Source organism: Bombina bombina, chromosome 9 (genome assembly GCF_027579735.1).
Source record: "Bombina bombina isolate aBomBom1 chromosome 9, aBomBom1.pri, whole genome shotgun sequence".
Classification (NCBI taxonomy): domain Eukaryota; kingdom Metazoa; phylum Chordata; class Amphibia; order Anura; family Bombinatoridae; genus Bombina; species Bombina bombina.
Genome location: NC_069507.1, coordinates 205,546,382 through 205,572,676, shown reverse-complemented (window position 1 = coordinate 205,572,676; position 26,295 = coordinate 205,546,382). Strand labels below are relative to the sequence as shown.

Here is a 26,295-nt window from a genome sequence, read left to right as displayed (position 1 = left end):
TATTAAAGAATTTTTGGGCTAAAGACCAGTAAGTGCCTTATTTCAATGAGGGGATATATATATATATATATATATATATATATATATATATATATATATATATATATATATATATATATATATATATATATATATATATATATATATATATATATATATATTTTTATTTTTTTTTTTTTTTTTTTTTTTTTTACCTGAACATCTTTAAGTAAAAAGGAAGATATTTTACCTCAACATTTTCTCAGTAGCCACATTCTATTGTAAAAGGAACTATAAGCAGCCAATCAGAATGTTAGTCCAAGGACTTATAAGGAAGCGTGCATCTAGCATGTGCAGGCACAGTCATGTTATCCCTACTCAGTTTAAGTACGTTTACTAATAAATATTGTGAGATTTCAGTGAAATCACATAAGATCACAGTAAAACAAAGCATGACCTCAGCACTGCTAATTCTGATTGGCTATTTCTTTTTTTTTTCTTCAAACTTTAGATGGACAGTAGCTGAAGGTAACTTAAGAAATGTTGAGGTAAACAAAACTAAAGCTGGAAGAACCAGGAGTTTACAGGAAAAGGGAACATTTCTGGGGGTTTCTATGTGCCAAAGAACAGCACAAGACTAGCCACCACTGAATGACATCACAGAACAATGAGCGAATGTATCAGATTAAATGGTTTAAAACAGGACTGTAACTGACCCAACTTTATGGAGATATCTACTTGACTACAGGTCAGTCTTGCACAGTCAGCAATTATTCCTGATGCAAAGAAATACTTAACTGTACATTTCATTGTTCACATCGGTATATTTTTAAAACTCGAGGCAATTTTGCTGTCACTTTTGTTTTCAAAATTACTTATTTATTAAACACTATAAATCCTTAAAACTTGTATAATGAAATAAATGCATCTGGCTACAGTTACAGCAAGTAATATGCAAGCACAGTCTGCTCAAAGTCCAGCTGGTAAAATTAGCTGCTTTTACTAGAAGATCTGGGGAATGTGCTGGCTGCTAATGCACCATTTGAATTCCTTGTGGACTTACTTAAAATAAAAATAGCACACAACTTTATAACCTGTGATCAAAGGTAATTTTAATCATTTTAATCTCTAATCACATTATTTATCGGCAATAATTAAAATGTATCTAATTAGATGAGATGACGTGGATAATGTTTGCCTGGAATTTCAGTGATTTAAATATATGTTTTTAAATATTTAATGAAATACATTTTACTGCTTGTGTCTATGCTCCTTCAAATGCATTATTCAAAAAAACTTAATTACACAGACATTTTGATCTTAAAGGGACAGTCAATGTTATTAAAAAAATTGTATCTTTCCAACAGATTTATATGTGCTAGTAAAGTACAATGCCTCTAAATAGTATAAAAATCTCAGTATTCTAGAAAAGTTTTATATAATTTCACCAAAATTTATTTTCAGCAGTTGTCCCACTATGCCCACTGCATTTTTATTATCACCACCAACAGGTGGGCAATTTATCCTAACAGATGGTAACGGCCCACCCCATAGATTTAATGTAATTCCTAGGGCCAATATACTGGGCACACCAGCCAGCTGATTTTACGGACCATCCGGATTATTTTACTGACCACCTGGCTACAAATATAATAAAGGGTAGGGAGAGAGGGGGACAAGAAAAAGGGGTTTATAGCACTCACATTCCTATTATAGTGATGCCCTGTATCTAAACAGTGGATGAGATTATAGTAATGGGTAATAAAAACAATTGAAGTTTATTTGGTAAATTTAAAAGATAGGTGGGGATCAAACATTCCCCTACACACAATACCGTGCAGAGATAGATAATGGGTCCCTTATAACTCAGGGATTCTATCTGTCCATTTATTAAGCCTTACGTACCAATTCTCTGCCTTGGGGTTGTGCTCCTGTCACCTGAAGCCGACGTATCCAGTTATCGGCCAGGAATACAGGGGGGCTTATACCACAGGGCTTTGGTACGTTTTTTGGCTTAGTTTTATTAGGTTGTTTTTATCTCATTATCTATCTCTGCACGGTATTGTGTGTAGGGGAATGTTTGATCCCCACCTATCTTTTAAATTTACCAAATAAACTTCTATTGTTTTTATTACCCATTACTATAATCTCATCCACTGTTTAGATACAGGGCATCACTATAATAGGAATGTGAGTGCTATAAACCCCTCTTTCTTGTCCCCCTCTCTCCCTACCCTTTATTATAATTATAGTACCTGGGGCAGCACCAAGGTTATTGATACCTTCTTACAATTCCTGATTCAATAAGCACTGTGCCAGTTTCTTGTTCTTTATTTTCTAATCACCTGGCTACAAACCAATAATACAGGAACAGTAAATTCAAAATTAAGCTTTCGTGATTCAGATAGAGAATGTGCTTTTAAACAACTTTCCAATTTACTTGTATTATCAAATTTATTTGTTCTCTTAATATCCTTTAAGAATAAAGCTAGTTAGGCTGATAAAAGAATCGGGGTGTGCATGTGTCTTTAACAGTATATGGTAGCAATAATGTATCTATGTATAACATTGCTATAAAAAATGTTGCAAAAACTGCAGCCAGATGGCTGGACACACGTGAGCTCTTCGATTACTCTTTAATAAAGGATATCAAGACAATTAAGCAACATTGATAACAGAAGAAAATTGGGAAGTTGTTTAAAATTTTTGATGCTGTGTCCAGTCCATTTAATTTTAACTTTACTGTTCCTTTAAGCATAAATTAGCCAACACCTTTTTTAATCTTTCTTGCACAAATTATTATTAAATCTCGCCACATTGCATTGGAGGAGCCTGGTTGCCGGCCGGCCTGCTGCCATTAGACTATGGCCCCATGTTGAAACGCCCAATTATCTCCTGGATAGAAGACTCTGTGGAACTGGTTTTGGGCAGAAAAGCCATGCTTCATTTGGTAAAAAAGGACGTCAACCTAACTTTTAAACCCCTGAACCTATTCAAGTGAATTTTGGATATGTTTGTCCCCAAGTTATACTGGTTAAAATGATATAAGTTCTATGTATGTGTGATGTATACTTTTAAAGTATGAATAATGTGGGAAAATGTATTTCTCTGCCTGTGATAATTACATCAACCATTGTGTAAGGTAACTGTATCTACCATTGTGTAAGGTAACTGTATCTACCATTGTGTAAGGTAACTATCTACCATTGTGTAAGGTAACTATCTCAGGCAGAGGGGAGGATTTTGTGTAGGAGTGTCTGAGAGTATTGTATGTGTTTATTGGTTGTTTTACAAAACCCTGTGGGTGGTTCTAATGTGTAAGAATGTGTATTTAAGAACAATAAACACACAGCTCTGGCTGATTCCTGTTTTACCCTCAAGACGGAGCTTGGTCTCGTGTTTGGGGGGGGGGGGGGGAGTGCTACTTTGAATTATCCTTTTGCCTGTTCCAGGAGAGAAGGATTTTGTGTATTTTCCCCGTTCGGTGTATTAACTGGGTTTGTGTGTTGCTATTCCCGTATTAAGGGCATCTTTCATCTGGTATTAACCTTCGATATCCGGGCTATACCGTTACAATCAGTTTATGTTAAATTATGCAATTAATTTGTGCTTTGAATAGCTTAAATGGGACATGAAACATTTTTTCTTGATTCAGGAAGAGCATGTACATTTTATACAACTGTTCAATTTAGTTTTTTATCAGATGCTTTTTTCTCTTGGTAGTCAGGCTCAGGAGCAGCAATGCACTACTGGTGGCTGCACAGATGTACCTTGTCATTGGCTCACCAGACGTGTCAGAGAATTAACCAAATTTAATAATAGATACATTGGAAAGTTGATTAAAATGCTTTGCTCTGCTTAAAGAAAAATACTTTGGGTTTCTTGGCCCTTTAGGTAACATTTATAAATACAAGAAAATGCTCTAATATCGCAAAGTATTACACTGACCCCACACAGGGCTTCATAGTGCCACTCGGCTGGCAAAAAGTCTAGAGAGAACATTGTAACAGTGTTAGTAAAGCTACCACGTATAAGAAACAGCTTCGTGAATTGGCTAGAGAAAAACAACTGGGATGAGCAGAGTCACCTTTGGGGGTTGGCTGAACCACATGCCGCTAAAAAAAATAAAAAACTGCTGTCATTGGAGGTGGATGGACGCATCTGCTGAAGATAAATCTCAGTGGTAGATTATATGTAAAATAATGGGATTTTAGATATTTTTTTTAAAGATATACTGTATATTACTGGCACACAGAAATCTGTTGGAGAGATTTTTTTATTTATTTTTTTAATTTTGAAAGTCCCTTTAAAAATGCCATAAAAACAGCAAAATACTAAAAACCCATGGGTAAGAAAAGCACTTACCTGTCCTCTAAAGTCTGTGCTTTTGGACACATTTTATCCAACTCCCCAGACTCCACAAGCTCCTACAAAAACAAGATGAAATACCCTTCAGACAAATAATACACAAGGAAATCCTTACTAAAACCAGCTCTGCAAACGTACTTTTACAATATCCAGTCCTCCCACTAGTTCTCCATTGACGTACAGCTGAGGATACGTAGGCCAATTGGAAAATGTTTTTAGACCCTGACGCACTTCCTCGTCAGACAATATATCAAAACTGCTGAACTTGATCTTGTGCTTGTTAAGGATGTCCACAATTTGTCTACTGAAGCCTGGCAAAGAAATCAGATTTCATTACTCAAGTCAAAGTGATATAAATTTTATTTATGTACCTTTAATAGAAATTTTTTTATATGTAAAGGTAAATTCAATTTTAAAAAATAAATACTCTTGCTTAAACCAAGCAAAGTGGGTGTCGTTTTAAAGACTGAAGTGGGGTTTCTCTGGCCCAGCTACAAGCTTCAAAGTAACTGCTTAGATCACTAGTGTTCATTTAAATTTGGTCATAACCGCAACAGCAAATTACATTAAACACTAATGAATTGGACAATATGTGAAGAAACATAAGTGGAAAGAGATTTATATTTTCTTGACAAACTAAACAAGTAATGCTCAATTCCAGACATGAGCTTTAAAAGGATAATGCAATATTAGCAAGCATATAAAAGGTCATGGGTGCAAGAGAAGAAAGCATTCATCATTCTGCCCATATTTACATTCCTGGTAAGGCCTCACCTTGCGTATAGAGTACAGTTTTGGCAAACAACTATTAAAAAGGAGACTGCAGAACTAGAAAAGGATTTAGATAATATCTAGAAAACTGAGGGAAAAAAAGATTCAACTAAATAAACAGAATTGAGTCTGTGCTTTAGAAATTGTACAATTACTTTACATAAATATATGTGAAGGAATAGTCAAGTCTTAGGAGCCGGCCCATTTTTTGTTCAGCACCTGGGTAGCGCTTGCTGATTGGTGTCTAAATGTAGCCACTAATCAGCAAGCACTACCCAGGTGCTGAACCAAAAATGGGCCGGCATCTAAGCTTACATTCTGGCTTTTTCAAATAAAGATACCAAGAGAACGAAGAAACAATTATAATAGTAATAAATTAGAAAGTTGCTTAACCCCTTAACGACCGACGACGTATGCCATACGTCCTCAAAAAAAAAGCACTTAACGACCGAGGACGTATGGCATACGTCGTCGGTTTAACAGAGCACTGGAAGCGATCGAAATCGCTTCCAGCTGCTCTAACAGTATTGCAGGCTTGCCTTGAGGTCTAGGCATCCTGCAATACTGTTCCCGAGTGCCGGGACCGGATTGATCACTCCCCCACAAGTGATCACTTCCGGTTTCGCTCCACGTGGAGCCCGGCAGTGTTTCAGAGCATCGGAAGCGATCGGACACGCTTCCGATGCTCTGCTTGTTTGCTAAGTGCCTCGGTGGGTCGAGGCACTTAGTTAGTTGTAAATTAAAATAAAAAGTAAAAAAAAAAAAAAAAACGAATAAAAAAAAAAAAAAGCCCTAAATAGCCCCCCCCCCCCTCCCCCTTCACTAGGCATCCAAGATGGCGATGCCCAGTGCATCATGGGGCCTCTGGGGGTGTCCCTAGCCTGCATCATCATAGGGGCAAGCTAGGGTCACCCAATCTGAGCCTCCCACCCTAAAAAAATAAATAATAATAAAATACCCCATTTGTCTGATCATGTCAATATTTGTAAATATTGACTATGATCAGTGTGGATCTCCCTCCCTCTCCTCACTTGCCATTTTGTTGGAGAGAGAGAGAGACCTGTATTTAGCAGAGAGAGAGATTTATTTCTTTTATTTGTTAAAAAATATAGAACCAAAGGCTCTTTTCAGAGCCATTAACCCCTAGCTTGCCAGTGATCACTATATATCACTGGCAGTAACATAGGTGCACTTTTTTTTTGCTGCATTTTGCTGTCTGTGCGTTTTTTTAGGGGTTAATTTTGTTGTTGTAATTTTTTAAAAACCCAAAGGCTCTTTTCAGAAACATTTAGTTAATTTAATTTAATTTTCAGAGCCATTAACCCCTAGCTTGCCAGTGATCGCTATATATCACTGGCAGTAGCAAAGGTGCACTTTTTTTTTTGCTGCATTTTGCTGTCTGTGCATTTTTTTAGGGGTTAATTTTGTTGTTGTAATTTTTTAAAAACCCAAAGGCTCTTTTCAGAAACATTTAGTTAATTTAATTTAATTTTCAGAGCCATTAACCCCTAGCTTGCCAGTGATCGCTATATATCACTGGCAGTAGCAAAGGTGCACTTTTTTTTTTGCTGCATTTTGCTGTCTGTGCATTTTTTTAGGGGTTAATTTTGTTGTTGTAATTTTTTAAAAACCCAAAGGCTCTTTTCAGAAACATTTAGTTAATTTAATTTAATTTTCAGAGCCATTAACCCCTAGCTTGCCAGTGATCGCTATATATCACTGGCAGTAGCAAAGGTGCACTTTTTTTTTGCTGCATTTTGCTGTCTGTGCATTTTTTTAGGGGTTAATTTTGTTGTTGTAATTTTTTAAAAACCCAAAGGCTCTTTTCAGAAACATTTAGTTAATTTAATTTAATTTTCAGAGCCATTAACCCCTAGCTTGCCAGTGATCGCTATAAATCACTGGCAGTAGCATAGCTGTAGTTTTTTGCTAGTTAATTTAGTTAATTAATTTAGTTAATTTAATTTAATTTTCAGAGCCATTAACCTCTAGCTTGCCAGTGATCGCTATAAATCACTGGCAGTAGCATAGCTGTACTTTTTTGCTAGTTAATTTAGTTAATTAATTTAGTTAATTTAATTTAATTTTCAGAGCCATTAACCACTAGCTTGCCAGTGATCGCTATAAATCACTGGCAGTAGCATAGCTGTACTTTTTTGCTAGTTAATTTAGTTAATTAATTTAGTTAATTTATTTTTTTTTAGTAATTGTTTTCTGTGATACAAAAATGTCACAGAAAAGATATAGTGCTGAGGAGGCGTATGCCATCCTTGCGTCAGAGTCAGATGCCTCTATTTCTGACTCAGACCCCAATTTTGACCCTGCCATGTGCTCAGATACATCACTAGATGCAGTCTCAACTGATAGTGATGTATCTGTGGCTGCTAGCCCCCCTGCCAGCCCCCCTGCTAGCCCCCCTGCCAGAAGGAGGCGTGTTGCTGCCATTGCTGCTGAAGAGTGGGTAACGCCTCATCTCCAGAGGCCAGATATCCCACCCTTCACAGCAAATGCTGGCATAAATATAGATGTGGCAGGTTTTAGCCCCCAGCAGTTTCTGGAAGTGTTTCTGGGCGATGATATATTGGGGAACATTGTCGCCCAAACTAATTTATATGCCCTGTTAAAGAAAACAAAGAGTTGCAACCGCACTACACAAATAAATGGGGAATGCCAATGGGTACCCACTATCAATTTATGAGTGGATATCGGCTGGAGTGCTTATGCAAGAATCAACGATTCAAAGCAAATAGAGCCAAAAATAAGAATTTGTGGCTCAGAGAAAAGAATGCATTTGTTTAGCATTTCCAATCCCCTGTATGTGATATGATACCATGAATTGGACGGAAGTAAGAGTGGGGTGGCGTATCACTAAAATTAAAATCTAACTTTTATTTCAACACTTAAAAACACCAACTGTTGCATACAATTTAAAAACACAAATTGGCATAGAACTTCTTGGGATTGAGATTGGACTAAACAAGTAATTATACACTTGTGAGGGAGTCCACAATTGAGACAGTATTAGTGTATTGATGCTCAGATACCTAGTTGTAATTATCTCTAGATATTGGATATATATATATCTCTCCTTATCAATCGAGCAAATGTTTTACTGTATCTGGCTATATATACATGTATTAATAGCACCTATATTCGTCTCTTGTAGAGGATTCTATGCCATCTAATTACCTTGTTTAGTATAAATACCAAGATAAAAGAATATTTGATAGTAGGTTTTATTAACACGAGAGTAGAATTTTTATATATTGTTACTCTGTAAATTTATGATAGATTGGGGTATATTATACAGATGTATTGCTCATTCTTATCTATATCTTGAGATTATGATATTAAAGAATGATAATGACTGAAATCAATTGCAAAAGTAATAAGCAATATTTAATGTAGAATAATAATAGTGGCTAAACACATATTACTATCTTACTCAGAAATGCAGAGCAGTATAAGTCTTAATTATAAGAGAGCTATTATTTAGTGTCTCTTGTCATTGATTACAATAATTCAAAGCCACTATTGAAAATTGTATACACTATATGTTTGTGTAGGTATTTTATACTCTAAGTGCTGTAGAAAGTAATGAGAGGGATGACTTATTTCTAAAGTCTTAATTACAAGACAGCTATTGTTTAGTGTTTCTTGTCATTGATCCCAGTATTCTAAAGCAATTGTCGAAAAATGTATACACTTTATGCTTGTATAGGTATTTTGTACTCTGAGTACTGTGGAGAGTACTAAGAGGGATGACTTATTTCTGAAGCACTGCTGGTATTGCGAGTAATTTTATTACAATTATTAGGAGTAATTTGAAATTATATTAGTTGATACATAAAAGAGTATCCTAAAAGCTAAAAAAAGAGCTCAGAATACACCCAGATCTGACCTATTGAAGGTTTGCGCAAAAAAACAGGATAATAAAACAAGATTAGTCCTTACATATAATGATCAATCACAGGAAGTAATCAAAATTATCCAAAACAACTGGCATATATTGCAAGCAGATCCAATTCTAAAAAGTATAATTGGACAGAGAGCAGAAATCAGCTATAGAAGATCAAAAAATTTAAAAGAAAGAATAAGTCATAGTCATTACACTAAGAAAACCAAATCAATCAGAACCCCTGAGAAAGGCTCGTTCCCTTGTGGAAGCTGTTCAACCTGCTCCCATATGATGAAAAAGAAAAAAACTATTGTTGACAGATTCGGCAAATCTCATCAAATTAAAACATATATAAGTTGCAATACTGTGGGACTTATATATGCCCTCCAATGCAAATGTCCCTATACTTATATAGGCATGACTACCAGAAAGCTACACACAAGAGTCATGGAACATCTTCGGAATATTCGTAATGCTCCTAAAGACGTTGAAAAAGATAAAAAATTAACGTCTGTAGCATCTCACTTTCTAAAACATCATCACTGTAAAACCTCTGAATTGGAATGCTATGGCGTCCAAAAGATATCCTTAGGATTAAGAGGAGGAGACCTAGAGAAGGCCCTCCAAAAAATAGAAACCAAATGGATATACCTTATGGATTGTGTTCATCCAAAAGGTTTAAATGAACAAAACAATTACTCCATGTTCTTATAATTACAAAAATAAAACAAAAACTACATAAACTGTTATATAAACTTTGTATCTAAAAATTCTCAGATAAATAGAAACTAAGTGTCCTTTTTCCCTTATAGATTCATGCTATAATGTTGTAGCAATAAATCTTATTCAGAATATCAAGAATTGTTTTGTAAAATAATTGAGTGTTAATTATGACAAATTCAGTTTCTTTTAAACTCAAGTATTTTAAATTCACTTATCACAATAAATCCAATTAAACATATTTGTTCACTACCTCCCTTTGAATCTTTTTAAAAAAACAAATGTAACTCACTCACTCTCTTCACATGTCTCACATCATTCACTTTTAATACACCAGTGGTTTTCGCTCCTATCTAATTTTTCCTTTTACTCGACTTAGAAAAATTCTTTAATTTATTTGAGCCTTATTCACATAAATCTTCTAATTTTAGAATTTCCCAACATCACTTTAGTTCACTTATAGAATATAGCAAATCCCAAAATCACAGTATCGTCTACATTTAAGAGCTAATTTTAGCCCCCCCCTTTTTTTCCACCTTTTGAATTTAATATATGTTCTTATTTTTCATTTCCCACAAAAGTCCAAGAGTAACATGGCTTTACGTTTTAGTAATTCATATAAACTAATCTTCCAGATACTAGCACCCCAACATTATATGTAATGTTAGATATAGAGATAAAACATAGATTTTATTTCCAAGGATCGTTTCCAAAACTGTCCTGTTGTATTAAACAAGCAGTTATGATAACCAACTATGCCCAGCACTAACTTCCCTCTCAATATCACTACCAAGTAGTTCACCAACTAATAACGTTCTTGACACTAGCACTAGAAATCACTGCACGATATGTCACATAGTTAAAATCTTCACTAAAAATTCCCCACAATACTCACTACAGTAGTAATTTTATTATTTGTGACATATATTGAAATATATAAATAAATAGAAATTGAGACGAATTCAGCGAACATGCTCAATAAAAGTGTACTGTAAACACTATTAATAACAGCTTCACATAGTAAAACAGCAGCTTTTTATACAACAGCATGAATCTTGATGTGGTATATAATGACAGATGACACCTTAATTTATAAGGATTTATCAAGCACAAGAATGTACATAATTTGTATTATAATTATTGATCATATCTCATCATAATTATAATCAAAATGCATAATGAAAAATGATAATAAGTAGAAACTAGATGAACTGATGATACGTTCCCAACAAAAAAGCACGGCATGTACCTAAGATAACAGCCATACTCATTACAATGACATCCGTCAGATAGAGAGAAATGGCTTATGCTTTGATGTAATCATATCATAAGCATCTATTAAGCGTGCCAGAAATTATAATAATCACAAGAAGAAACTTAAACAACATGAAGCCAGCTAGCTATTAATTTGCGCATGACGAGATTCAAATATCCGTCAGTCAATGACCTAAGGATTCTGATTGGTGACCAACCGATGTAAGGGTGGAGCCAAGTTAATAAATTGCCGAAGACGCTTGCGCGCGTCACCCTTTGAAAAAGCCGGTATTGTAAACGGCGAAACATGTTAGGGCAAGGTTGACATGTCTATTTCAACCTAATATGTGTTTTTAACTTGCAAAATAACATAGAACTCAGATTACTCAATATGAATATTAATTTAAAATAAATGAAAGAATTGAGATTGGGAATTAACTAAGAATTCGGGGAGTAAGAAGTCAATGCTGTTTCAGCAGCCAATACAGCAGTATATTGTAAATTTATGGTTGGGGTTTTTAGAACCAAACAAAACAGTGTTTATAACCTAAGTATAACTATCGTTGGATTAATTTATATTTCAGTACATTTGATATAAGCGAGTAAGATCAAGATTTATATGTTTGTTGCGCTACAATATATCAGTCCTTTAGTATTACTGACTAAGAACACAAGCTAATTTCAATTTATCTCAGGCGCTATACATTATATTTAATATACTGAGACCCAGACATATATGGTCTCTTTTGTTAATGTATTTACCTATAGTTCCTGAGAATTTAAGTGAACCTTAACAAGAAGGAGACCATTTTAGTAAAGTTGTTAAGATTCTGATACATAAGACTTTTACGCTAAAACAAAGTCAGCAGTAATATCTAAGAATAAAAGCCAATCGTAACAGCTTTTAGATTGCATATCAAACTAACACTTTATCCAAAGATAAAAAAACATATTGCTTAAACTATTGGATATATATACAAATAACACCAACTCAACAAACAGTATAGATTGTCAAGATCATTGTAAAAAATAAGAACTACCATTTTTATATATATTCATTTAAAAACATAGTTACTGAAATTGAAAGGAACTCTAAGTTAAGATATTTACTCAGGTGAAAACCAACAGTCACCTCAATATCAACCTTTACTTAAAAGAAGCGAAACTAATATTCAATATTATTGCAGACTGCGATCCAAAAAACACATAATAAATATCTATACTTAATCATAAGACATGCAGAAAAAGCAGCAGAACATGAATTGAGCTAAACATATTACCTTGGTATATTGAGATTACTCTTTTATGTATCAACTAATATAATTTCAAATTACTCCTAATAATTGTAATAAAATTACTCGCAATACCAGCAGTGCTTCAGAAATAAGTCATCCCTCTTAGTACTCTCCACAGTACTCAGAGTACAAAATACCTATACAAGCATAAAGTGTATACATTTTTCGACAATTGCTTTAGAATACTGGGATCAATGACAAGAAACACTAAACAATAGCTGTCTTGTAATTAAGACTTTAGAAATAAGTCATCCCTCTCATTACTTTCTACAGCACTTAGAGTATAAAATACCTACACAAACATATAGTGTATACAATTTTCAATAGTGGCTTTGAATTATTGTAATCAATGACAAGAGACACTAAATAATAGCTCTCTTATAATTAAGACTTATACTGCTCTGCATTTCTGAGTAAGATAGTAATATGTGTTTAGCCACTATTATTATTCTACATTAAATATTGCTTATTACTTTTGCAATTGATTTCAGTCATTATCATTCTTTAATATCATAATCTCAAGATATAGATAAGAATGAGCAATACATCTGTATAATATACCCCAATCTATCATAAATTTACAGAGTAACAATATATAAAAATTCTACTCTCGTGTTAATAAAACCTACTATCAAATATTCTTTTATCTTGGTATTTATACTAAACAAGGTAATTAGATGGCATAGAATCCTCTACAAGAGACGAATATAGGTGCTATTAATACATGTATATATAGCCAGATACAGTAAAACATTTGCTCGATTGATAAGGAGAGATATATATATATCCAATATCTAGAGATAATTACAACTAGGTATCTGAGCATCAATACACTAATACTGTCTCAATTGTGGACTCCCTCACAAGTGTATAATTACTTGTTTAGTCCAATCTCAATCCCAAGAAGTTCTATGCCAATTTGTGTTTTTAAATTGTATGCAACAGTTGGTGTTTTTAAGTGTTGAAATAAAAGTTAGATTTTAATTTTAGTGATACGCCACCCCACTCTTACTTCCGTCCAATTCATGGTATCATATCACATACAGGGGATTGGAAGTGCTAAACAAATGCATTCTTTTCTCTGAGCCACAAATTCTTATTTTTGGCTCTATTTGCTTTTAATTTATATGCCCATCAGTTCCGTGCTGCAAAGCCTGGAACATATTTGGCAAAGCAGCAATGGGCCCCCATCAATGTGCCAGAATTCAAAAAATTCTGGGCATTGACTATGCTGATGGGCATCATAAAGAAACCCTCCATTCGCTCCTACTGGAGTACTAGCCCCATCTGCTCTACCCCCATTTTCTCCCAGACTATGTCGAGGAAGAGGTATGAAATGATTCTGCATTTCATGCACTTAAGCGACAACAGCCTGTGCCCCCCTAGGGAGCATCCCCAATTTGACAGGCTGTATAAAATCCGCCCCCTGATAACCCACTTTTCTGCCAGGTTTGCAGAGGCTTATACACCTGGAAGGAATATATGCGTTGATGAATCCCTAATGAAGTATAAGGGAAGGCTGGGATTCAAGCAGTATATTCCTTCCAAACGCTCCAGATATGGGGTAAAGGTGTATAAGCTCTGTGACAGCGAGACTGGGTATACTCAGGCCTTCCGGGTGTATGAGGGAAAGGATAGCCACCTTGACCCTCCAGGTTGCCCAGAACATATGGGAACCACTGGCAAGATTGTCTGGGACCTGATATTACCCCTAATGAACAAAGGGTATCACTTGTACTTAGACAATTTTTATACAAGTGTCCTTTTGTTCAAGCTACTGTATTGCTTTGATACAGTAGCTTGCGGTACAATTAAAAAGAACCGCGCAGGTTTCCCAGGACAGCTTGTACGCACCCGGCTACGAAGGGGGGAGACCTCAGCTCTGCGCCAAGAGGAGCTGTTGGCACTGAAGTACAGAGACAAGAAGGATGTATACCTTCTTACCACCATCCACACAGAGAGGACGGTGGCGGTTTCTGTACGTGGCAGAGCTGAGATCATAAGGAAGCCAGTGTGCATCAAGTCTTATAACCGGCATATGGGTGGGGTTGATCTGGCTGATCAGCTGCTGCAGCCCTATCTAATTATGCGGAAGACAAGGGCCTGGTACAAAAAGGTTGCAATTTACCTAATGCAGATTGCAACCCACAACGCTTTTTTGTTGTTCAAAAAAGCAAACCCCAGAGTTAAAAAGACTTTTTTACAGTTTCAGCTCCAGATTATTACGGGGATTTTGTACCATGATGCACCTGCTCCCCGGGCGGTGATGGGAGAGAGCAGAGTTGGGGCTACCCATTTTATTTTTAAAATCCCCCCTAATGCCACAAAGCAGAAACCACAAAAAAAAATGCAGAGTCTGTACCAAGAGGGGGAAGAGAAGGGACACCATATATTACTGTCCTGATTGCCCTGGACAGCCTGCACTCTGCATTGGGGACTGCTTCAAGCGGTACCATACAATGGTCAATTTTTAAAAAAATAAATACATTTGCTGTTACATATATATATATATTTTTTTTGGTTATGTTTATAGTTAGATGTTTTTTTGTTTTTTTTACTTTTACTGTGCCAGATTTTTACATTTCACTACTCTATTTTTTTCTAAAATTGGGCCTGTTTTTTTTTTTAACCAAAACCCCTGTCAAACCTATGCATGGGGGACATAGGTGTTCTCAGGGTGCCTTGCAGAAAACAACCTGAAGTATGTTTTTGTAATAACTTACAACAGTCTCTCCTAAATTATAGTCAAAAAGCAATGTGTCTGTAAAAATGAAAATTGAAAAATTACCACCATACACTTTCTCCAATTTTTTGGGCTAAAACGGTTGCTTCAAAGGCATCAAAGCACACCATATACAATACCTTGGGGTGTCAACATTTAAAAAATATACACTTTGAATGCAATAAATAAAAGTGGGGTATGCGATAGGCCCCAAACTAAAGATAGGCCTATCAGAAGAAATACTCTCATTTTTAATAACTAAAATCACAAGTCATAAAATTGTAACATAACCTTCCCAAAATCCTGGCAAACCTATGCATGGGGGGCATAGGTGTACTCAGGGTGCCTTGCAGAAAACAACCTGAAGTATTCTTTTGCAATAACTTACAACAATCTCTCCTAAATCATAGTCAAAAAGCAATGTGTCTGTAAAAATGAAAATTGAAAAATTACCACCATATACTTTCTCCAATTTTTTGGGCTAAAACGGTTGCTTCAAAGGCATCAAAGCACACCATATACAATACCTTGGGGTGTCAACATTTAAAAAATATACACTTTGAATGCAATAAATAAAAGTGGGGTATGTGATAGGCCCCAAACTAAAGATAGGCCTATCAGAAGAAATACTCTCATTTTTAATAACTAAAATCATGTAACATAACCTTCCCAAAATCCTGGCAAACCTATGCATGGGGGGCATAGGTGTACTCAGGGTGCCTTGCAGAAAACAACCTGAAGTATTCTTTTGCAATAACTTACAACAGTCTCTCCTAAATCATAGTAAAAAAGCAATGTGTCTGTAACAATGAAAATTGAAAAATTACCACCATATACTTTCTCCAATTTTTTGGGCTAAAACGGTTGCTTCAAAGGCATCAAAGCACACCATATACAATACCTTGGGGTGTCAACATTTAAAAAATATACACTTTGAATGTAATAAATAAAAGTGGGGTATGTGATAGGCCCCAAACTAAAGATATGCCTATCAGAAGAAATACTCTCATTTTTAATAACTAAAATCACAAGTCATAAAATTGTAACATAACCTTCCCAAAATCCTGGCAAACCTATGCATGGGGGGCATAGGTGTACTCAGGGTGCCTTGCAGAAAACAACCTGAAGTATTCTTTTGCAATAACTTACAACAATCTCTCCTAAATCATAGTCAAAAAGCAATGTGTCTGTAAAAATGAAAATTGAAAAATTACCACCATATACTTTCTCCAATTTTTTGGGCTAAAACGGTTGCTTCAAAGGCATCAAAGCACACCATATACAATACCTTGGGGTGTCAACATTTAAAAAATATACACTTTGAATGCAATAAATAAAAGTGGGGTATGTGATAGGCCCCAAACTAAAGATAGGCCTATCAGAAGAAATACTCTCATTTTTAATAACTAAAATCATGTAACATAACCTTCCCAAAATCCTGGCAAACCTATGCATGGGGGGCATAGGTGTACTCAGGGTGCCTTGCAGAAAACAACCTAAAGTATTCTTTTGCAATAACTTACAACAGTCTCTCCTAAATCATAGTAAAAAAGCAATGTGTCTGTAACAATGAAAATTGAAAAATTACCACCATATACTTTCTCCAATTTTTTGGGCTAAAACGGTTGCATCAAAGTCATCAAACCACTCCATGTATAATACCTTGGGGGGTCAACTTTTTAAATATAATCACATTTATGGAAAACAAATAAATTGGGGTATGTTAAAAGACCCCCAAAAAAAGACGATAGGCAAAGAAAATATGTTAAATGTGAAAAAAAATCACAAACACATGTCAGACATTTGGCATTGCATCGCCCAAACAAGCCACCAAACCTATGCATAGGTGGTATCACTGAACTCAGGAGATGTTGGTGACCACATATTGGTGTCTTCTTTGGTAGTAACACATAACAGGAGCTGTGAATCCATGTCTAAAGTACAATGTATGTGAAAAATAACACAAAGAAATGAATGCCCAATAGTTTGACAAAGACTAGTGGTTGAATTAGTGTATGGAAAGTGTTAAAACACCTGCATTTGAAATACCCTAGGATGTCTACTTTTCAAAAATATATGGTTTTATGGGGGTAAATTACATTGGCCGGCTTCAGAAATGTCTTAAATAGAACATGGGTGCATGGGATGTGAAAATGGGAAGTGTAAAAAATGGAATGCGCTTCCTAAAAATAAGGCCTTCTAGGGGCGGAGCCTAGCCACTGCTGAGAATGGCTGCTTTCTAGAAAAGCTCTGCTGTCCCTGCTAATCTTACACCGAAAATAAGTACACCATATCTTAAGTTTAATATGAAAATTTGCAGTTTATGATCCCTCAACCCTGACTCCCCAACCGGACCAAGTTTAAAACCCCTGGCTGAAAAGAGATCTGCTTAAAAGGAGCCTGGAGCACACACCACCCGACTCCGGCCCAGCTGACCTAACACCCGCAGCTCCAGGGTAAATACCCCTGCCTAGCTACATGCTCCACGCTCCAACACAGGGAGACTGAACAGAGTACCAGTGGAGCCTCGGGGGTCTGAGCCGGAGCGGAGTCACCAGACGCAACCTTGAGAAGCCGCGGTAACGCCGCCATCACTCCCGGCACAGACGACTTTATCCCCGGCAACAGAGCTGTGTAACCGCGCACCTAGACATCGGAGCTCAGCAGCGGTCCGCCTGACAAGTTCATCCCAACTAGCGGAGCCCCATAATAAGATCCGAGGGCACGGAGTGGCTGGGAGATTGGAGCTCTCGCCGCAGATAAGTAGCGGCCACGTGGCTGAAGGCCGTACATCATTCAAGCCTCACAGGGTAAGCTACCACAGCCATCCTATCGGTATCTAGAGGTGACTGAAATTACCTGGTAGGAAGAAAGGGGAGAAAACTAATAGATTGTGTCTGGGCCCTGCAAATTCTGACACCCCAGCAGGCCTGATATACAGCTAAGTTAGTAATAGTGAAGAGCTGGGCCCTGTTCAGTTCTGCAGACACATCAGGTCACTATCTCGGGTGCATTATCGTATCACACCAAAGGGAGCTGCACCATAGCTAAGGACATAAGCTTTGTTTAATGCTGAACTGAGAGGCCTATTAACCTGATAACTGAGTTAGAAGTTAAACATTCGTTTTTATTATCACCACTTCCACCTGGGACATTATATATTGCTGGGCCCTATATAACATCTGTCTGAAGGGGAGAGGGAGGTAGAGAAGCTATAACTCCAAGTGAAGAGGGAATTTACAGTTTGATCAGTCACCAATAGCTGGGCCCTCCTCCTACTCCTCTTATTTGCCCTCTTTTTAACAAAAACAGCAATACGGACTATATATATGTGATGTCCAGCAAGAGACAAACCAGACCACCTAAAAACACACAATCCTCTATAATGGAAAACTACCTAATATCAACTGAACCTGCAACACCAGCGGGGAAACAAGATGCCCAGCTGAAATCTACCTTAGCACAAATTCATGATACCCCTAAATTGCCCACTCATCAGAACTGTGTGACTAAGGAGGATCTCAAGCTCCTTTCGTCAAAGGAAGATATCAAAGAGGCCATGAGGGATTTTAAGTCAATGTTCCAAGAGCTGAAAAGAGATGTCGCAGCGGTTGATAGAAGAGTGACCCAAGCAGAGGAAAAACACGAGGCCCTCAGCTCAGACCTGCAACACCAAGCTAGTGTCCTGCAAGCACAGGAGAATGCTGTTCACTCACTCTTAGACCGTGTGGAGGACCTTGAAAATCGCAGTCGGAGGAACAATCTTAGGCTGCGAGGGGTCCCCGAAACAGTTGAACCTCCTGCAATAGTAGCTTATATACAAGACTTTGTCAGGTACCTCCGAAATGATGAAACAAGCCAAGAGGTTAAAATAGAAAGAGCCCATAGGGCACTGCGCCCTAAACCCCCAAATAGAGCCCCTCCAAGGGATATTATCCTAAAGTTGCTCTCCTTTAAAGAAAAAGAGGAGATACTGAGAATGGCCAGGAATAAGCAGCTGATCGAATTCAGAGGAACAGAGATACAAGTTTACTCAGATCTCAGCCCGACTACCCTCCAAAAAAGGAGAGACCTCAAATTTGTCACAACCACACTAAAGGCCAACAGGATCTCATACAGATGGGGTTTCCCCACAAGCCTCATTGTTGCTAAAGACAACGCCACACACGTCCTCAAGACTCCTGCGGACCTGGCATCCTTTAATCAAGCTCTGGGCCTCAACATCAGGCTCCCTGATAAAGCTCCTGCTGCCCCCATGGATCACAGGGCTGAAGAAAACAACGGAATCCATCATCTCCCAGGTTGAGCGGTGAGAGACTTACAGTTGTACTTTGTTACTATGCACTGAACTGCTTAATTTTGCACTTTGCATACAGATTTATGTTCACCAGGTGGATGAGAGAGGTCGATCAGGACTCAGTTAAGTGTAAAAAAAAAAAAAAAAAAAAAAAAAATCTTTGTTGATAAGTTAAGAATATGATTGTGATGGGTGCATTCCTGTTTTCTTCTTTCTCTCTTTATCTGAACTGCCTTATTTTGCACTTCGTACATGGACATATGTTCATCTGACAGATGAGAGAGACTGATCAAGACCCAGTTAAGTCCTAAAAAAAAAAAAAGGGAAAAAGGGGAAGAAAAAAAAAAAAAGGGGAAGGGAAAAAAAAAAAAAAAAAATTTTGTTGATATGTTATGAATATAAATATGATGAATGCATTCCTGTTTTTTCTTTATTGTCTTATCCTCTCTGGTTTTATAGAAAGATTATTTCCCGTTTAGACTTAAGCAACCATTGGGTTACCTATACAAAGAGAACATGAAAAATGATTCTAGTAGATATGTGATAGTAGCCTCTTCATGGGGGATAAGCTCTTAAAATTTAGCTAAAATTGAGAATTATTTACAGTCTGAGGACAGACTAGAGGACTGGAAATCCACCTAAAAAGTAATCCAAGTGGAGCGCATTAATTCTCATGCCCTCTGACTGTAAACCATGTCGAAGTGAGATTGCCATACATTAGCCATCATCATATTTGGGTCATTATATAGGCCTGCTGGAGAGAATACACTCCGGGAGTCCGCAATGATCGACTAAACAATAGGTAGCCTCTAGATAAAAAATGGCCCTTAGCATCACATAGGGAGGAGCTCTAACTCCGTAGGCCTTGAATAATTTTGATCATAATAAAGGTTGCTCAGAGATTACGTTCCCCTATTAGTCATAATAGATCACTAGTTGGGTGCCCCCGCTTAACCCTGGGAGGGAAGTTTAAATGATCTGCAATTCATAATCGTACTTGTTTACTGTTATAAGTTTTACAAAAGAGATGTTAACATAGAGTGTAAGATGGCAGGGAACACTACCCCTGCTTTGGTACCTTAGTTGTTTGTCATTTTATTAGAACCTAGGTACATACCTGAGTATTAACCTACTCAGTTTTTTCTTTTTTGGTTTCATTTTTTGTTTTTATTACTACTATAAATTGATTGAAACACAGGTTCTCCGGAATCTCCATATACTTGTTTACGACCAAGGTCGTTTTTCTTCTTCTCTCTAACATCCAACCTAACACCTCTCCTCTCTGTCTTTTCCCCTCTCTACACTTTCCATCACTCGCCCTCCCTCCCTCTCTCCCCCCCCCCCTTTTTTTTTTTTTTTTTTTTTTTTTCTCTCCCCCCCCCCCTTCTCCCTGCCCCATATTTAAAATGGTAAGCTCACAGGTTAAGTCCCGTCCCATAGAAATGATCTCCATAAATGTGAAAGGTCTAAACAGCCCCGCTAAGCGTTCTATGGTCCTTAGAGATCTACACAGACATGGGGGGGACATTATCTATTTACAAGAAACACACTTTGCATTGGGTCATGAACCACGCTGGTCCAACCAACACTACCCTACTGCCTTTTTTGCATCCGGCCCTAGTAAAAAGAATGGGGTCGGAATTATTTTTGGCTCTACAACACCATTCCAACCTACTCTTGTGCACAGAGACCCGGAGGGTAGGTACATCTTACTAAATGGTCTCATGTATGGTAGGCCCATTACACTGGTCAACGTCTACTGCCCTAATCAACACCAACATACCTTCTTCCAAAAAGTGATCCACAAAGTCTTGGAGTTACAATCTGGTGTTTTGTATTTAGGAGGTGATATGAATGCCCCTCTAGACCCAACCCTAGATACCTCCAACGGAATCTCCAGCGTCCCACACAGGGCTCTCAAACGCATATCTTCTTTGCTTAAAGAAGCAGCACTTCATGACATTTGGAGGGTACAGCACCCTACTGCTAAAAACTATACATTTTACTCTCACCCCTACAGAAAGTACTCCAGAATAGATTACTGGTTTACAGACACAACAGGATTGACTATCACCACGAACAGTAATATACTTCCTATCACGTGGTCGGACCATGCTCCGATCGCTTGCTCGGTGTCATGGTCTACTGCACCTACCACACCATACGTCTGGAGACTGGACGATACCTTATTGGACGATCCGGTCTTGAGGTTGGAAATCGAAAAAACTTTAATAGAATACTTCCAGATACATGAGAGGTCAGAGGTCCAGCCCACAGGGGTCTGGGAAGCACATAAGTGTACAATCAGAGGCATATTTCTAAAACAAAAGGCTAGGATAATCAGGAAGCGGAGGGAGTTATATCAGAGATTACTATCTGAGGTAGATACAGCGGAAAAAGCACACAAAGAGGCACCAGCTGATGACTCACTCATCAGGGCCCTGGCTCAGGCAAGAGCTGAACTTTTGAAGTTCTTGCATGAAGACCAACAAAAAACAGCCCTACTACTGAGACAACAATTCTTTGAACAGGGCGACAAGGCAGGACGCCTGCTGGCAAGGGCCATCGCACGTAAAAAAAGGAAGCATTATGTTCACTCCATGATGCACCCTGATGGGACATCCAGAGAGGATGCCAAGTCGATAGCGGAGATATTCGGGTTCTATTACGCGAATCTATATAACCTACAAAATGACTCTGAAGGTCAGGAGCAAGAGATGAGAAAGATACAGGAGTATCTTGACAAAATAGAGGTCCCAACACTTTCGCAATCAGACTCTGAAGCCTTAGAAGCGCCATTTACCATGGAGGAAATTAAACAGGCTATCAAAGATATGACAACTGGCAAAAGCCCGGGACCAGATGGCTTCGGAGCCAAATATTATAAAGTTTTCAGGGACATATTAGCCCCAGAAATGTTAAATCTCTTCAATGCACTTTCAGACTCCCCGTGGCTGCCTCGATCGATGTTAGAGGCTCACATTACTGTGATCCCTAAGCCGGGCAAACCAGACTCCAGACCCGAGAATTATAGACCTATATCGTTGCTCAACCTGGATGTTAAAATACTAGCCAGAACAATAGCCAACCGTCTCAACAAATATCTCCCTCGGTTAGTCTCCCCGGATCAGGTAGGTTTCGTCCCAAGACGAGAGGCGAGGGATAACACCCTCAAGGTCCTCCAGATGATCACATATGCTCATAATAATAAGGTACCACTAGCCCTGGTCTCAACAGACGCTGAGAAAGCATTTGACCGGGTTAGCTGGTCATTTATCTACCAAACCCTAATTAAATTCGGTTTTGGTCCTAAGCTTGTGAACAGGATAATGTCTCTGTACTCATCCCCTAATGCTAGAGTAAGGGTAAATGGCACTCTCTCTGATGCCTTCACGATTGGAAACGGGACCAGACGAGGGTGTCCCTTGTCCCCCCTACTATTCGTTCTCACGATCGAAATCCTGGCAATTAAGATCCGAACAAACACTGAGATCAGGGGAATCAAGGTGGAAGGCTCCGAGCATAAGCTCGCCATGTACGCCGATGATGTTCTTCTTTTAATTTCAGACCCGGAACACTCTCTAGGGGTTGTGGTGGAAGAGTTCTCTGCATATGGGAGGGTGTCAAATTTCCTATTAAACCCCCTGAAATCTGAAATCATGAATATCACAGTCCCCCCGACCGAGTTTAGAGCCATAGAGGACGAATGTCCATTAAAAGTCGCTCATGGTAATCTCAAATATCTGGGCATACTTCTAGTACCCACACTAAAGGAGATAATAGATTTGAACTACAAATCTGTCAGAGACGAAATAATCAGGGATCTTTCGAACTGGAGAAATAAAACTATCTCCTGGCTAGGCCGCACTGGAGTGGTTAAAATGAACGTGCTCCCGCGAGTGCTTTATATCATGCAGACTATTCCCTCGGCTGCAGCATCCCACATTGTCCACCAAATCCAATCAGCGATAGAATCGTATGTATGGAGAGACACGAAGCCGAGAATCAGTAGGAGAACAATGTTTCTCCCCCGCAATGGTGGTGGTTTGGGAATTCCAGACCTACGTATTTACCAGAGAGCAATATCACTTCAAAGACTGGTTGAGTGGTGCCAGAACTCTCCCAATAAAGCTTGGATCCAGGTGGATAATACCATCCTGAAGAGAGGTAACGTGGGGGCCCTGGCTTGGATCTCCCCTCCTCATAGACCACAAGTGACCAAGCTCTACCCTCTGGTAGATGAGGTCCTGACGGACTGGGATAGACTGCTCAAAAAAGCCTCTTATATATCCTCCCCGAGTTCACCGGTTTCCCCTATCAGTGAAAACCCTGATTTAGGATTTATCACTAGTACACATCAACCGGATAGGACTTGTAGCCTTGCTGACTCGGCAATATATAAATATCCTCTGTCAAGATAAACTGAAGACACAGGAGGAGCTTGCGGAATGGGATCCTGAAGTTTTCACTTCATGGTTCAGAGTTGCTCAGATTCGACACTTCTTTAACACTCACAAGGAGAAATCTGATCTGACAAGACGCAGAACCTCCTTTGAAAACCTATGCACAGCAACAACACACCCATCCCATTTGATCTCGCAATTATATAAACTACTGTTGTTGGGAGATGAACAACCCCTCCCAACATACACACAAGCATGGCAAGATGACCTGGGTCTAGAAATAGATCGCAGGGAGTGGAATAAGATTTTCGACAGGACTAGAAGGGCCTCTGTCTCGGCTAGGGTCCAGGAAACACAATATAAACTGCTCAGTAGGTGGTACTTAACTCCCCAAAGATTGAAACACATTTACCCACAATCTGGTGGGGGATGCTGGAGAGGATGTGGGGGTGAGGGGGCCCTCCTGCACATATGGTGGACTTGTCCACTGATACAATCCTACTGGAATGGCATTATGGCTGAAATTAGCAGGGTGCTGGAGGTCATCGTCCCTCCCAATCCTAGTTATTTATTGTACCATCAATTACCAAAGATTGTGAGCGAGGATAAGTACCTGCTCCTCTTGTTGATGCTTAATGGAGCGAAGGGGTTAATCCCATTATACTGGAAAAAACAGTCCATACCCACCATTCAAGAATGGAAAAACAAAGTAACTGACCTTCTGAGATTAGAGAGGTACCATTACCTTAAAACCGGGAAACTGTGCACACATGAGCTGATGCTGCTCACTTGGGAAGGGCGAAGACCATGATTAACTCCTAAAGTATATATAACACACTGACACAGTCATAATGCTCGTCCCCTCTCCCTTCCTCCCTTTTTTTTTTTTTTTTTTTTTGCCATTCCGTCCTCTTCGCCCTTCTAACCCTTCCGCCTCTCCTCTGAACCCCCTTTCCTTTCCCTTTTCTGAACCCCCCACTGTTCATTACCCTGACAGTTCCTTTTCAACAGGGAATTTGCACACCTAGGGAAGATAATAACCCACGGCTAGATGTGTTAAGTAAGCCGTGCAAATTCACTTTTTACTTTGAAATGTTCCCGAGGTTCAAAAATTTAAAAATATGATAACTCGTTTTTAAGTTCTTTTTGTATAATCTGAATAAAGAATTTTATAAGAATAGCTTCTACCACAAATCAGAACAAGATTTATGTCTAAGTAAATCAATCCGATAGTCTCCTCGAGACATCTGATGTAATACAATATACTGATTGAGCAAAATTTGTCAATGTATGCGGAAGGTCTTCATCAAGTTGTACACCCATATGTAACCAGTTATATTGTATGATGCACTGTACCTCATTGATTTGTGTATTATTTGTCACTTTTCGCTAATAAAGCTTGTTTGAAAACTAAAAAAAAAAAAAAAAAAAAAAAAAAAAAAATAAGGCCTTCTAGCCCCCAGAGAACCCAACACACCTATACATGGGTGGTATCACTGTACTCAGGAGATGTTGTTGAACACATATTGAGGTGTTTTTTGGCAGTAAACACATAACAGGAACTGAGAATCCATGCCTAAAGTACAATGTGTGTGAAAAATAACACAAAAAAATGACTACCCAAAAGTTTGACAAAGACTGGTGGTTAAATAAGTTCATGGAAAGTGTGAAAATACCAGCATTTCAAATACCCTAGGGGGTCTACTTCTCAAAAATATATGGTTTTATGGGGGTAAATTTCATTGACCGGCTTCAGAAATGTCCCAAATAGGACATGGGTGCATGATGACCGATGTGAAAATTCCAAGTTGAAAAACTGGAATGCGCTTCCTAAAAATAAGGCCTTCTAGCCCCCAGAGAACCCAACACACCTATACATGGGTGGTATCACTGTACTCAGGAGATGTTGTTGAACACATATTGAGGTGTTTTTTGGCAGTAACACATAACAGGAACTGAGAATCCATGCCTAAAGTACAATGTGTGTGAAAAATAACACAAAAAAATGACTACCCAAAAGTTTGACAAAGACTGGTGGTTGAATTAGTGCATGGAAAGTGTTAAAATACAAGCATTTGAAATACCCTAGGGTGTCTACTTTTCAAAAATATATGGTTTGATGGGGGTAAATTCCATTGACCAGCTTCAGAAATGTCCCAAATAGGACATGGGTGCATGATGACCGATGTGAAAATTCCAAGTTGAAAAACTGGAATGCGCTTCCTAAAATTAAGGCCTTTTAGCCCCCAGAGAACCCGACACACCTATACATGGGTGGTATCACTGTACTCAGGAGATGTTGTTGAACACATATTGAGGTTTTTTTTGGCAGTAACACATAACAGGAACTGAGAATCCATGCCTAAAGTACAATGTGTGTGAAAAACATAATTTATGCTTACCTGATAAATTCCTTTCTTCTGTTGTGTGATCAGTCCACGGGTCATCATTACTTCTGGGATATAACTCCTCCCCAACAGGAAATGCAAGAGGATTCACCCAGCAGAGCTGCATATAGCTCCTCCCCTCTACGTCACTCCCAGTCATTCGACCAAGAATCAACGAAAAAGGAGAAACCAAGGGTGAAG

At 38.2% G+C, this 26,295-nt stretch overlaps 1 protein-coding gene across 1 annotated transcript in view; it reads right to left on the bottom strand.

Moving 5' to 3' along the window:
• GLRX3 (glutaredoxin 3) overlaps positions 1-26,295 on the bottom strand; it is a 174,085-nt gene that overhangs the window by 56,265 nt on the left and 91,525 nt on the right. The window contains exons 5-6 of the mRNA XM_053692587.1: positions 4,486-4,658; positions 4,345-4,406 (exon numbers count right to left, since the gene is read on the bottom strand). Of these exons, the coding sequence (XP_053548562.1) occupies positions 4,345-4,406; positions 4,486-4,658 (235 nt within the window). The remainder of the gene's footprint in view (positions 1-4,344; positions 4,407-4,485; positions 4,659-26,295) is intronic.